This window comes from Chanodichthys erythropterus, chromosome 11 (genome assembly GCF_024489055.1).
Source record: "Chanodichthys erythropterus isolate Z2021 chromosome 11, ASM2448905v1, whole genome shotgun sequence".
Lineage (NCBI taxonomy): Eukaryota > Metazoa > Chordata > Actinopteri > Cypriniformes > Xenocyprididae > Chanodichthys > Chanodichthys erythropterus.
The window spans coordinates 10,984,232-10,999,685 of record NC_090231.1 but is presented as its reverse complement, the minus strand read 5'-3'; the positions used below and the strand labels follow the sequence as shown (position 1 = coordinate 10,999,685).

General features: G+C 36.1%; 1 protein-coding gene across 10 annotated transcripts in view; it reads left to right on the top strand.

The window, feature by feature from the left end:
- The window catches only part of dysf (dysferlin, limb girdle muscular dystrophy 2B (autosomal recessive)), a 104,853-nt gene that overhangs the window by 13,797 nt on the left and 75,602 nt on the right, over positions 1 to 15,454 (top strand). For 6 of the 10 annotated variants that reach the window (XM_067401633.1, XM_067401629.1, XM_067401627.1 and 3 more), the window contains exons 5-23: positions 1,803 to 1,917; positions 3,303 to 3,520; positions 4,388 to 4,516; positions 4,599 to 4,661; positions 4,739 to 4,789; positions 4,998 to 5,028; positions 5,219 to 5,334; positions 5,428 to 5,554; positions 5,631 to 5,734; positions 6,449 to 6,517; positions 6,598 to 6,641; positions 6,749 to 6,831; positions 9,751 to 9,783; positions 10,071 to 10,186; positions 12,074 to 12,187; positions 12,270 to 12,447; positions 13,962 to 14,086; positions 14,173 to 14,279; positions 14,365 to 14,560. In XM_067401633.1, the coding sequence (XP_067257734.1) occupies positions 1,803 to 1,917; positions 3,303 to 3,520; positions 4,388 to 4,516; positions 4,599 to 4,661; positions 4,739 to 4,789; positions 4,998 to 5,028; positions 5,219 to 5,334; positions 5,428 to 5,554; positions 5,631 to 5,734; positions 6,449 to 6,517; positions 6,598 to 6,641; positions 6,749 to 6,831; positions 9,751 to 9,783; positions 10,071 to 10,186; positions 12,074 to 12,187; positions 12,270 to 12,447; positions 13,962 to 14,086; positions 14,173 to 14,279; positions 14,365 to 14,560 (2,019 nt within the window). The remainder of the gene's footprint in view (positions 1 to 1,802; positions 1,918 to 3,302; positions 3,521 to 4,387; positions 4,517 to 4,598; positions 4,662 to 4,738; positions 4,790 to 4,997; positions 5,029 to 5,218; positions 5,335 to 5,427; positions 5,555 to 5,630; positions 5,735 to 6,448; positions 6,518 to 6,597; positions 6,642 to 6,748; positions 6,832 to 9,750; positions 9,784 to 10,070; positions 10,187 to 12,073; positions 12,188 to 12,269; positions 12,448 to 13,961; positions 14,087 to 14,172; positions 14,280 to 14,364; positions 14,561 to 15,454) is intronic. The other 4 variants (XM_067401636.1, XM_067401635.1, XM_067401634.1 and 1 more) reach the window with 1 other exon arrangement.

Here is a 15,454-nt window from a genome sequence, read left to right as displayed (position 1 = left end):
GTTCACCAAGGCTACATTTATTTAATTAAAAATACAGTAAAAAACAGTAATATTGTGAAATATTATTACAATTTAAAATAACTGTGTACTATTTAAATATATTTGACAAAGTAATTTATTCCTGTGATGCAAAGCTGAATTTTCAGCATCATTACTCCAGTCTTCAGTGTCACATGATCCTTCAGAAATCATTCTAATATGCTGATTTGCTGCTCAATAAACATTTATGATTATTTTCAATGTTTTTTTTCAGGATTCCTTGATGAATAGAAAGTTCAAAAGAACAGCATTTATCTGAAACACAAAGCTTCTGTAGCATTATACACTACCGTTCAAAAGTTTGGGGTCACTAAGAATTTTTATTTTTTTGAAAAGAAATGAAAGAAATGAATACTTTTATTCAGCAAGGATGCATTAAATCAATCAAAAGTCGCAGTAAAGACATTTATAATGTTACAAAAGATTAGATTTCAGATAAACACTGTTCTTTTGAACTTTCTATTCATCAAATAATCCTGAAAAAAAATATTGTACACAAATATTTTGTACAATTGTACACATTAAATGTTTCTTGAGCAGCAGATCAGCATATTAGAATGATTTCTGAAGGATCATGTGACACTGAAGACTGGAGTAATGATGCTGAAAATTCAGCTTTGCATCACAGGAATAAATTACTTTGTGAAATATATTCAAATAGAAAACAGTTATTTTAAATTGTAATACTATTTCACAATATTACTGTTTTTACTGTATTTTTAATTAAATAAATGTAGCCTTGGTGAGCAGACGAAACTTCTTTTAAAAACATTAAAAATCTTAGTGGTTCCAAACTTTTGGACTGTACTGTATATATAGTATTGTATGAGCATTGTGATGTAAATGTGTGTGTATGATGTGAATAACAGACAGGGCCCTGTATGTATTTACAGGCAACCGATTAGTACACTACTGTTAAAAAGTTTGGGCTCTGTAAGATTTATATATATATATATATATATATATATATATAGGAATGAAATCTCTTGTGCTCACCAAGGCTGCATTTATTTTACCAAAAATACAGTAAAAACAGTAATATTGTGAAATATTATTACATTTTAATATAAATGTAATTTATTCCTGTGATGGCAAAGTTGAATTTTCAGCATCATTACTCAGTCTTCAGTGTCACATTCTAATATGATGATTTTGAAACATTCCAGCTGCTTAATATTTTTGTGGAAACAGTAAAACATTTTTTTGATGAATTGAAAGTTCAGAAGAACATAATTTATTTGACATAGTAATCTAATCTGAAATAAATATGTCTTTGTCACTTTTGATCAAGTTAATGCATCCTTGCTAAATAAGTTTTTTTTTTAAAGAACACTTACTGAGCCCAAATGTTTGTATGATAGTGTACATTAGTGCTTTGAATCTGTGATAGTACATCTATCATCTATTAGTATATTCAGGTTATTGTATATTGCACATGTAGTGTGTGTATTTGTTTCCTGTAGGAGGTGTATGAATAATAAATATAGTTCCATCTGGATCAATACACCCCATATCTCTCAATTTGAATAATCATTAAGCTACTAGATTAAATGTATTCAGATATAACCGACCACAGACTGTGATATGAGAAGAAAATATCAGAGTTGCAACTGTGAGTTTTATTACAGCAAATATTTATTTCTGGAAATAGTTATTTGTTGCTGATTTTTACATTGTTGTTGCATCATTGCAGATCTTGTGCTCTTTTCTTCAGTCTTTCTGAGAAGTGTCAAAACATCTTCAATCTGTATTCCCTCTGCCAGGCCACAGTAACCCTGCAGGTTTCCTACATCCCTCCTCCAGGGATGGCACCCATCTTCCAGCCTCCGCCACAGCCAGAGGCCCAGCACACCCCAGTGGAGCTGGACACAGTTACAGGTCAGTCTACTAACATAATACAGTGGCCTGAAAAAGTATGTGAACCCCTTGCAGAACTTGTAAAAATGAGAATTATTTTAATAAAAAATGCATGTTATTTTTTGTTTAGTACTGTCCTGAGTAAGATATTTTACATAAAATATGTTTGCATTTAGTTCACAAGACAAAACAATAGCTGAATTTATTAAAATAACCCCATCCATAAGTATGTGAACCATTGATTCCCAATACTGTGGGTGGTTACCTGATGATCCACGACTGTTTTTTTGTTTTGTGATGGTTGTTCATGAGTCTCTTGTTTGTTCTGAGCAGTTAAACTGAGCTCTGTTCTTCAGAAAAATCCTCCAGCTCCTGCAGATTCATCAGTTTTCAAGCATTTTTGCATATTTGAATCCTTTCCAGCAGTGACTGTAGGTTTTTGAGATCTGTGTTTTCATACTGAGGACAACTGAGGGACTCAAACACAACTATTAAAACAGGTTCAAACATTCACTGATGCTCCAGAAGGAAACACAATGCATTAAGAGCCGAGGGGTGAAAACTTTTGAATTCGAATATCAAGGTAAATTGTATTTAATTTTTTCTGCCAGGAAACATGCAAGTATCTTCTGTTGGTTCCGAAGGGCAGTACTAAATGAAAAACAATGATATTTAAACAAAATAAGAAAAATTGTGACATCTTCATCCTGTTCAAAAGTTTTCACCCCCGACTCTTAATGCATCGTGTTTCCTTCTGGAGCATCAGTGAATGTTTGAACCTTTTTTAATAGTTGAGTTTGAGTCTCTCAGTTGTCCTCAGTATGAAAACACAGATCTCAAAAACCTACAGTCACTGCTGGAAAGGGTTCAAATATGCAAAAATGCTTGAAAACTGATGAATCTGCAGGAGCTGGAGGATTTTTCTGAAGAACAGAGCTCAGTTTAACTGCTCAGGACAAACAAGAGACTCATGAACAACCATCACAAAACAAAAAAACAGTCATGGATCATCAGGTAACCACACACAGTATTGAGAATCAATGGTTCACATACTTATGAATGGGGTTATTTTAATAAATTCAGCTATTGTTTTGTCTTGTGAACTAAATTCAAACATCTATTATGTAAAATATCTTACTCAGGACAGTACTAAACAAAAAATAACATGCATTTTTTTATTATCCCTCTTATTTTATTAAAATAGTTGTCATTTTCACAGATTCTGCAAGGGGTTCACATACTTTTTCATGCCACTGTATATAGGTCCCATTCAAACACACATGTACTGTGAGTTCCCTGTTAGAGGATGCAAGAGTTTCATTAATATTTGTTAACTGAGGGCTGCATCAGTATGACATCGCATTTGTGCGATGTGATTCATTTGACCTGTGTATATGACTGCGCAGTTTTCTCATTGGACACTTTGGGCGAGGAGGACACTGAGAGCATGCTGATGATGGAGGTGGTGGAGGAGCCTGAACCTACTCCAGGGCCACAGGGGCAAGACATCGGGGCCCCTACAGCACCACCCAAAAAGGCTCCACCAAACTTTAACCACGGCCTTAAGAAAAAGAAACGCCAAGGAAACAAATCCCCCCTTTCTGACAAACCCCAGGACCTCCAGGTGTGTATACGAGTATGAATCTTTGTTTGGGTGTGCATCTCTGTATGTGTCTATGAATCCACAATTTGCTTTGTCATGTGTGGCTAGTCTCTATAGCCACACATGAAATGTATATATATTTTTTGTTGTATATTTGTGCCGGTCAAGCAGATGCTAACAACAAGATAGACTTTAATGGACTTAAAACGTCTATAAATTGTAAAAAGACGTTTAATAGTTTTCTTATTGCTCAGTAATAGTAAATAGTAAATGTACAATATCTGTATCACATGACAATCACTGCCCACTTTAGCCATTGTCATTTTTCACTCTATGCTTCTACTTTGAAAATAGGGCCATCTTGTGGTAATGTAAAGTACTGTGCAATAAGTCAAACATTTATTTTGGCTATTTTGGCTACTTGCTCATTTGCTCTAGGCAGGACAGTCTGATCATCTAAACATTGGATTGAAGAATAGATCCAAGAATTGAATTTAGACTTTGAAACCATTGACTAGACAGTGGTTGATAATGACAATGATAAATAAAAATATTAAAATCCAACTAACAAAACAATTTAAAGTAAAATTAATTTGCTGAATTTCATTATTAATATTAAGTAGAATTGTAAGCAATAGCAATAATGCGGATAATAATTATTATAAAATTTCATTTTAAGGATGTTTTTGTATCATAAAGAATTTTGATAGTGGATCGTCATTTGATGTAAACTTGCAAAACCAGTTGAGAACCACCAATTTAGACATTTAGCAAAGCTTTTATCCAAAGATTAGTTTAAAAGTGCTTTAATGCCATTGTTAGCTGATGTATTTCGGAGTGGTTTTGATTACAAAAGTCTAGAAACATTCATTTGTATGTTAATTTTAGGTACGGCTGCGCATCATTGAGGGAAGACAGCTCCCTGGTGTTAACATTAAACCAGTTGTCAAGGTTACAGTTGGAGGACAGACGAAGAGAACACGCATCAGGAAGGGCAATAATCCATTTTTTGATGAGGTAACTATTTTTTCCTGTTTTATCACTCTGGATTGAGTAAATGCTGAATGTATAATCATATGAATATATTCTTTCCTTTCAGACTTTCTTTCTAAACTTCTATGAGAAACCTTCAGATCTTTTTGATGAACCTATATTTATAACCGTAAGTTATATTATTATCGTTATTAATGTTGTTATTTAACACACACCAGCAGTTATCTTATCTATGTCCGTTTCAAGGTATTTGACTCCAAGTCACTACGGAAAGACTCTGTCATTGGAGAATTCAAGGTAGCTTTGCTCTTATTTCTTCCCTCTATCATTCTCTTGTCTTCATTTGGTGGTTTCTCATTTTCACTGAGTTCCAGGATATCTTTATTTTGATTTTCTTTACTGGTCACAGGCATGTTTTTTCTTAGATCTATCATTTTCAGCAGACATGTTTCTGTTATTCCAGGCTTTGCTAATAATAGTGCTGATTTTGTGTTTTCTCTTTCAGCTGGATGTTGGCTTGGTGTATAATGAACACCGTAAGTACCACATAGTCAAAATGTGATGTTAACTGCTCTTTTCCAAAGCACAATTTTTATTGTCTCAGAATAAACAAACCTCTGGATCTGGACAAGTCAGCTTTGAGATTTAATTAAGCTTGTTGCCTCTAAAATTGAAGCTAAAAAGTGTTTTATATACATAGATTTTTTTTTCTATTCCTCTGAACAGGACATGCAATTCTCAGGAAATGGTTGTTGCTGTCAGACCCTGATGATCTTTCTGCAGGAGCCAGAGGTTATTTGAAGGTCAGCATGTTTGTGCTGGCCGCAGGTGATGAACCTCCGGTAAGTGAGAGGGAGATTGAGCATGATTCAGCAGGATATTAACAAACTGAAAATTTTTCTCATTCTTTTGAATACATCAATTCTGTGTGTTAGATGGATAAGAAAGAGGGTCTGGAAGAAAAAGAGGATATAGAGGGGAACCTGTTGAGACCAGCTGGTCTTACCCTGAGGGGCGCCTCGTTTACTCTCAGGGTGTACAGGGCAGAAGATCTGCCTCAGAGTGAGTATCAAACACTTCTGTGTGTAGATGTGGGTTTTCTGTTCGCATCTGTTAATCTGCTCTCCTCTTCGGACAGTGGACGATGCTCTCATGGATGGTGTCAAACAGTTCCTTGGTTTTGAAACCAATCGTAAAAACCTGGTGGACCCATTGGTGGAGGTCAATTTTGCAGGAAAAACGGTACTTCTGTCTTTGTAACTTGATTAATCATAAGGAATTTAGCCTATAAAGCCTATATTTGATATGCAAATTTCTATGACCTCTAAATGATCAAAACTTTGCTGTTGTTCAGAATCTACTACATGACTTTTGTCATATTAAAGAGTTTATACTTTTTAGTAAAAGGCATTTTAGTATAATTTTAGTATAATTCTAAAAACGTCCCTATTCAGGTTTTTTGCTGCAAAATCTTTACTGATTTTTATGAAGTAAAAGTAGGAATCATTTTTTTATTCTTAGTAATATTTCAAGATGAACATTTACTGGACGAGCAACGGCAGTTTACATTATTATTCATATATCTATTTTTTAAAAAGAAAAATCTGGTTAAATATGAGTATCAAATATGATACATCAGGCTTTTGACAAATGTTTATTTGTACATCTTTCATTGTCATTGTATTACATTGAATTATATGTTTTGCCCCCTGAGAACTGATATTTAAGTGAAATGTATGCAAGTAGTCTGCTATAGTGTTATAAAGATCATATCAAATTATTGGATAAATATTGGATATTTATATTCACTTTGGGCCTCTGAATAAAATTTATACTACAAAAGAATGATTTTGTCTGTTCCATTTCAAAAACTAGATTTTTTCAACTATTACAGTATTTTATATGCCATGCTTTATAGGATCAAGAGGTACTGATATTATATTTTTATATCTCTAGATTAGTAGTAAGATTCTGGAGAAAAACGCCAACCCTCAGTGGAACCAGAGCCTCACGCTGCCCATCAGGGTAAAGCACATAAACTCACCTCACAGAACAACCTAACAAGTGTTTCATTAGAATTATTAACAGTGTGTTTTTCACTCCAGTTTCCATCCATGTGTGAAAAGATGAGGATACGCATTTTAGATTGGTGAGTTAAATTTATCTTTCACGTGTTTGAAACCATATGGTAATATGGATTGCTTTATTTCTGATTAAAATGTTATCTTACCTGCCTTCCCATTCTCATTCTCTCAGGGATCGTGCCAGCCACAATGATGTTATTGGCACTACACACTTGTGTATGTCCAAAATCTCAGCCCCTGGAGGAAATATTGAAGGTAGTGCTTTGTAGTGTACAAATTGTTGCTTAAAAATACAGTTTGATTGAAGGCTGTTGTTAAGTGGAAATATCAAATCTAGAGGGTCACTGTTCTGCTTTACAGTTTTTATACTCTATATCAGTGGTTCTCAACCTTTTTTGACTCCAAAGCCCCCTATTGTCCTCAACAACATTCAAAGACACTTGCCCACTCCAATTAAAATTCAGAATTTTAGAAGTTTTAAGAGCCAAATGTTCTTCAGGGTTCCCACTTTTATTAACCAAGAGTTTATAGTCGGCTATATGTACTATATGACTTTACAAGTTGTTTGTAGTTTATTGCAAAAGGATACAAATTATGTAAATATTTTTGAAAATGCCCACAGAGCTTTTCCAAGTCTAGAAATCACACTTTTAAAAATAGGCTACCTCATATACCCAGATTTTCCAAGACTTTTCCAAGAAAATAAGAATCATCTTGATTTTTAGTAATTTTAGTTTATTTTAATGCTTGTTTTGTCTAATTTTAAATCATTTTGAGTTATCTTGAGATCCCTTTGGAAGTTTTTTTTAAGGTCCCCTAATGGGCCCCTGTCCCCTCCCTGGTTGAGAACCACTGCTCTATACTAACTGTTTAATTTAAAGATGACGTGTATTAATTCTGCACAACTAACAACATCAAACATAACTGCTGAAAAATGGTACATCTTGTCAACTGTCAATTCCCAGTGCAAAAGCTTATTACAATCAGTCCTTCCCAAAACTAACATTTGTTGAGCCAAACCTTGACATGTTGAGTTACTCAAACAGCAGTGCTTGTGCCACAATGTTTGCCACATTCTTTGGGAAGTCAAATAGCATCAAGTCATTTACAAACCCGATTCCAAAAAAGCTGGGACATTGTACAAATTGTGAATAAAAAAGGAATGCAATAATTTACAAATCCCATAAACTTATATTTTATTCACAATAGAATATAGATAACATATCAAATGTTGAAAGTGAGACATTTTGAAATGTCATGCCAAATATTGGCTCATTTTGGATTTCATGAGAGCTACACATTCCAAAAAAGTTGGGACAGGTAGCAATAAGAGGCTGGAAAAGTTAAATGTACATGTACATGTTAAATACAACTTATTAGGTCAATTGGCAACATGATTGGGTATAAAAAAGAGCCTCTCAGAGTGGCAGTGTCTCTCAGAAGTCAAGATGGGCAGAGGATCACCAATTCCCCCAATGCTGCGGCGAAAAATAGTGGAGCAATATCAGAAAGGAGTTTCTCAGAGAAAAATTGCAAACAGTTTGAAGTTATCATCATCTACAGTGCATAATATCATCCAAAGATTCAGAGAATCTGGAACAATCTCTGTGCGTAAGGGTCAAGGCCGGAAAACCATACTGGATGCCCGTGATCTTCAGGCCCTTAGACGGCACTGCATCACATACAGGAATGCTACTGTAATGGAAATCACAACATGGGCTCAGGAATACTTCCAGAAAACATTGTCGGTGAACACAATCCACTGTTCTGTGGTCAGAGGAATCAAAATTGGTTCTTTTTGGAAAACTGGGACGCCATGTCATCCGGACTAAAGAGGACAAGGACAACCCAAGTTGTTATCAGCGCTCAGTTCAGAAGCCTGCATCTCTGATGGTATGGGGTTGCATGAGTGTGTGTGGCATGGGCAGCTTACACATCTGGAAAGGCACCATCAATGCTGAAAGGTACATCCAAGTTCTAGAACAACATATGCTCCCATCCAGATGTCGTCTCTTTCAGGGAAGATCTTACATTTTCCAACATGACAATGCCAGACCACATACTGCATCAATTACAACATCATGGCTGCATAGAAGAAGGATCCGGGTACTGAAATGGCCAGCCTGCAGTCCAGATCTTTCACCCATAGAAAACATTTGGTGCATCATAAAGAGGAAGATGCGACAAAGAAGACCTGAGACAGTTGAGCAACTAGAAGCCTGTATTAGACAAGAATGGGACAACATTCCTATTCCTAAACTTGAGCAACTTGTCTCCTCAGTCCCCAGACGTTTGCAGACTGTTATAAAAAGAAGAGGGGATGCCACACAGTGGTAAACATGGCCTTGTCCCAACTTTTTTGAGATGTGTTGATGTCATGAAATTTAAAATCAACTTATTTTCCATTAAAATGATACATTTTCTCAGTTTAAACATTTGATATGTCATATATGTTGTATTCTGAATAAAATATTGAAATTTGAAACTTTCACATCATTGCATTCTGTTTTAATTCACAATTTGTACAGTGTCCCAACTTCTTTGGAATCGGGTTTGTATTTGTAGTCTGTCTATTTAGCTTGTATAGTTGTAATGACGTATCGTCAAAAGAAAATATTCTTCACCTTTTAATTGCATTTTCAATGTTGAGTGACGTCACATTTTTTGAGTAATGTGCCGGTTCCAGTGTTGAAGTGAGGAAAAACACTACTTGTTGTTTGCTTGCTGATTTGATGTCTTGATTTTGTACCACTTCGTATTGTCATCATATGAGTAATGTGATTTGCAACTAGAGAATGAAATTAACACTGCATTTTGGGAAGTGTTGTCCAAAACTGGCTTTTGTGATCTACTCTGAATTAGAGACAAGGATGACACAAACTACTACAATTTTTTAGCTACTCTTTTTACTGCCAAGGAGGTATGACAGATAAGAATTGTAGTATTGTTGCATTTGGGGTGGGGGTGGTTTCATTATGTTAGCAGTTGGTTGTGGTATTTTGTGAGCTGCATAGAGTGAATTTGGTGTGCAAATCTAACTCTATGCCTGGTGCAGACGTGATTAATAAAGGCATGTGCATGAGTCAGGTTGTATAGCATCGGCTGCACTGCCTGCATCATTCACTTCATCTATCCTCATTGTGTCTCAATACTTCTATTTCCCTCTGCACTCAGATGAGTTCCCTCCCAGGACCTTCCACGGCACCAGTATGTGTGTCTCTCTGATCTTAAACATGTGTGCTACCCTTCCTGTAGATCACACCTATGTCAGATTTGGCCTATTGTTGGGCTGTAGTACTTTTAGTTTATAAGTTGCCTATAGCTTTCTTCCACGGTCTTTAGATAAGGTGGCAAACGTATTTGCCACTGAATCTATGTCAACAAGCAATATGACAATACAGCAATTTACAATTTGCTTTTTATTTTTACTGCTCCTAAAGCTAGAGCTGACTGCTGTGTCTAATTCTTGCTCTCCTCCATTTTATCTCAAAAAGTGGACGACAATATAGGCTTTCTTCCGACCTTTGGCCCCTGCTATGTCAACATGTATGGGAGCCTTCGAGAGTTCACAGCCTTCTCAGACCCGCATGAGACACTAAACCTGGGAAAGGTGAGATTTACTATATATATATAAAAAAATAATACAAGACTTATACAGAATTTCTTACAGCTTGTTTGTAAAATATTGTCTTTCTATTTTTAAACATCAAAATGGTTTAACTACATTAGTTTCACTACATTAGTAATTTTCTGTATTATAAATATCTTTTTAAAATATATTATGTTTCTTGAAAACCAAAACTCTTTCCCCAGATTGCAGTTTTCTAAATATTAAATCATTTCTGTATTATGAATATCTTAATTTTGTATAAACAACTCGTTTATATTCATATTTTCGCTTAATCCTCAAATGAATTGAAATGACTTGGAGAGTGGCACAGCATTTTGACTATACATATAGCTGACTATAAACTCTTAGTTATTCAAGTTTGAGTATTTTCTTAATACTTAAAAGGCATATACTGTATGTAGAATTCAGAAACCATTGTTATTATGACACCGGTAGCGTGAACTGCAGTCAGCAATTTAATGCTCGTGCTCACACTCATGCACATGTAACGTACTAGATGTGATTCAGTGCCCACGGTAATAAACTTTTTTGTTTTTTGCTTAGAAGTAAAAAAAAAGTTGGGAACATATTTTCAGCGTTATACTGTTAAAAAACATCTGGACGCCATCCATGCTGCTGAGAGCGACATTTAGATGATTAAAGGTGCAGTAAGTGATTTCTGGTAAACGCTGTTGATATTTGAAATCACCAAAACAAGCACGCCCCTATACCCAAAAGGATCACACCGCTATCTTGATGCCTCCTCCCCGACTATGACAGAATCTGCTGTACCTGCTGCCGAGGGTATGATGTCATCAATAAGTTAAAGCAATTTGTGTTACTATAATAATTGGTCGAATGTCTAATGGTTATTTAGTTCTTCTACCCCTTCAATGACAAAGTAATCCCTTCTTTCCCAAAAAACAAACACTGTTTTCATGAACAGCTCCATACATAACGCGAGAGTACAAGTAACTAAAATATTACAAATGTGACAAGATTAAAGGGTTATAGCGATCACTAAAAGGGGAACCAAAAGAAAAACCAACGTTACTCACGTATCGAGAAGAAATGAAGCAAACTTAGGGTCCTTCTCTCTTAGGTCTTTCCTAAGAGGTCTTTCCTTTCATAACCTTTTTTTTTAAAAATTATATTCCCCTGGCCTTTTCCTCTTTTGTATTTTCTCTGCCATCTCTCTTTTTCTATAGTCGTTCTGCTAATGTCTGTCTTATACACTGAGCTTTCTCTCTCCTCCACCATCATAAGTGTATATGCCCCTTACTGCTGATTGACTACAAGTTTGTTTTGGTGCTCGGTCCAATCCACTTTTCAACAGCATTTTTCAAAAATGGCTTACCGCACCTTTAAGTAAATATGTGCTGAGCACAAAAATAACAACAACAACAACAAAACAACAAAAATGATAGCAGTGAGAAAACAGCAGTTAAGAAAGCATCTGATCATAGTGATATGGATATGTTTGCACTAGCTCTGCAATTCACTGGCATCATGTCAACAGATGAAGTCATTTAAATTACAGTTATGATAGTTTGATTATAAAGTACTATATAGATCTGGCCATCTCATACTATAATTTGAATTAATCCCTTTTCTTTGCATGCCACATTGACATTACAGTACAGAATGGCTCATTCTGCATTATCCTGAACATTGTATAAGCATTAATTTCATGTGTCACTGAATGGAAGAGAGGCTGTCGGGATCATGCATGAACATCAGAACCTTCTGATTTTTCCTGGCAAAATTGTCCAGAGTTTTTCTCAAAAAAATTCTTACATATAGCCCCTTTAATATTACTTAATAAAACTTAACCATTTTAGAAATGCATGAAATGAGAATTTCCTATATGTGTGTTTTTTGACATAGGGAGAGGGTGTGGCCTATCGAGGACGTGTGCTGTTAGAACTCATTACAAAGCTGTCTGATCAGGTGGAGCAAAAGATTGAAGACATACACCCGGATGACCTGCTGGTGGTAGAGGTGAGATCACGGTTATTCCACCTGGGTTTAGCATCAGACATGTGATCATCAAATGAAAGACCTCTATTGTGTTGTCACACAGAAATTCATGCGGAAGAGGAAGTTCTCCCTCTTTGCTGCATTCTACTCAGCAACTCTTCTTCAGGATGTGGATGATGCAATTCATTTTGAAGTCAGTATTGGTAACTACGGCAACAAGTTCGACAACACCTGTATGCCTCTGGCTTCCACCACACAGTTCAGCAGGGCTGTGTTTGATGGTGAGAAACCACCTAATGAAATGTTTAGTTCAAACATATATTCTGGAATGCCCCACATACAATATATATACTGCTATTTTACTTTGAAGTGGATACTTGTGGTATATGTTTTCATCTGACGGACTCCAGAACATTTATTCTATGTGATTTTACCTAATAATTCAAGGTGGATATGGATAACTGGTTGTAAAAATGTATAATATTCCTCTTATTGTTTTAATAAATATCCTTTAAAAGAAATTTCAATCCTTATATACAGTGTCAGCACCACAAGGCAGTCCTGGCCACCTTGGTCACTGCCCTCTTAAAGGGTTAGTTCACCTAAAAATGAAAATTCTGTCATTTATTACTTACCCTCATGTCGTTCCACACCCGTAAGACCTTCGTTAATCTTTGGAACACAAATTAAGATATTTTAGTTGAAATCCGATGGCTCCATGAGGCCTCCATAGGGAGCAATGTCACTTCCTCTGCCAAGATCCATAAAGGTACTAGAAACATATTTAAATTGGTTCATGTGAGTACAGTGGTTTAATATTAATATTATGAAGCACCAAGAATACTTTTGGTGTGGCAAAAAAACAAAATAACGGCTTATTTAGTGATGGCCGATTTCAAAACACTGCTTCAGGAAGCTTTGGATCAAAAATGAATCAGTGTATCAAATCATGAATCGGATCGCGGGTCAAACCGCCAAACGGCTGAAATCACATGACTTTGGCGCTCTGAACTGCAGATTCGACACACAGATTTACAATGCTCCGATGCTTTCTGAAGCATTGTTTTGAAATCGGCCATCACTAAATAAGTCGTTATTTTGTTTTTTTGCCGCACCAAAAGTATTCTCATCACTTTATAATATTAATATTGAACCACTGTACTCATAGGTGATTCATATCGATATTGAGCGCGATATTGCGTGGCTTATCAGTGAACTACGGCTCTGTCTATTAAATGCCGTTTCATTTGAAAGCAGGTGATGGCGATTTAGCGGTAATCAGGGAACCGGCTTTACTGACGAAATGCGCGTGACAAAAGCATTCGATATATCGCCCAGCCCTAGTACTCACATGAACTGATTTAAATATGTTTTTAGTACCTTTATGGATCTTGACAGAAAAAGTGTCATTGCTCCCTATGGAGGCCTCACTGAGCCATCGGATTTCAACTAAAATATGTTCATTTGTATTCCGAAGATTAACGTAGGTCTTACGGGTGTGAAACGACATGAGGGTAAGTAATAAATGACAGAATTTTTATTTTTGGGTGAACTAACCCTTTAACTCTTACCTTAGTCTAAACTTCTAAACGATAGTACATGCAGAGCCCTATGTAAATTTTTTTTGTTTTTTAAATATTTCAAAAAACAAAATAGCAAGAAGCTCTATGTTACATGAAATGCCCAATAACATTTCAGTTTAGATTATTTCGAAGGATCTTATCACCTATAAGCCAATGAGTGATACTCACTCAAGTATCTAACATCACTTCCACTGTTTTACATTGTTATTTAGGCTGCCATTACTACTACCTGCCATGGGGAAATGTGAAACCTGTGGTGGTCTTGTCTTCAGAGTGGGAGGATATCAGCCCTCGCATAGAGGCCCTGAACATGCTGCTCAGCATAGTTGACCGACTGGTGAGGAACGTCTACACATCAAAAAAGCACATATATCAAAGCACAATCCCTTATAATTGTATTTCATAATATGTTCATCATAATAGGAATCAAACCTGGAGCAGGTACAGCTGGAGCTCAAAGCAAGAAGAGACGAACAGGAAGTGGAGGAGAGGGTTGTCCAGCTGCTTGATGATGTCATAGCCGACTGCAGGTGCAGATGTGCTCAAGTGTTTTGTAAAGCTGTACCGCACTCACTATGACCAACTAAAGCTTTCTTGTGTGTGCATGTGCTGTAGTGAGGAGCTCCCCGAGGTGGATAAATGGCCCTGTGCGACTCCGTTGGATAAAGCCCTGAGGAATCTGCGCAAGATTAACATGCAGCAGATAGTGCAGGTGGCACTGGCGCTCAAACACGGACCAGAGACCGAGCTGAGTGCAGTGCTGGAGCAGGCTGAGGACTGGGCCATGAGACTACGTCACCTCGCTGAGGAGGTGAAGGAGATGTAGCTCGCATGTCGAAATTATATATTTTGGTGGTTTCGTGTGACCTGCACCTGATTCAAATAGTGACAGCAGCCTAATATACCTGCTGCAGTCTGTGTCATTAATACGGAAGAGGATTAGGACCAAGCAATGATAAAAATAAAACCATCTTGAGATTAAAGTCATTATAATGCAAGTTTAAACAAACAATGTTGAGAATAAAATCATTAAATTTTGATAATAAAGTCGTTGTGTTTTGAGATAAAAGTTAGTCTGCTAATGACTGTTTGCTTGTCTTTAAAGGTGCCCTAAAACCAGTCTTTACAAGATGTAATATAAGTCTAAGGTGTCCCCTGAATGTGTCTGTGAAGTTTCAGCTCAAAATACCCCATAGATTTATTTTAATTAATTTTTTTAACTGCCTATTTTGGGGCATCATTAACTATGCACCGATTCAGGCTGTGGCCCCTTTTAATCTCGCGCTCTCTGCCCCCCGAGCTCTCGACTATAATAAAGTGTATTTACAAAGTTCACACAGCTAATATAACCCTCAAATGGATCTTTACAAGATGTTTGTCATGCATACTTCATGTATGCGTCAGATCATGTGAGTATAGTATTTATTTGGATGTTTACATTTGATTCTGAATGAGTTTGAGGCTGTGCTCCGTGGCTAACGGCTAATGCTATACTGTTGGAGAGATTTATAAAGAATGAAGTTGTGTTTATGAATTATACAGACTGCAAGTGTTTAATAATGAAAATAGCGACCGCTCTTGTCTCTGTGAATACAGTAAGAAACGATGGTAACTTTAACCACATTTAACAGTACATTAGCAACATGCTAACGAAACATTTATAAAGACAATTTACAAATATCACTAAAAATATCATGAATCATGT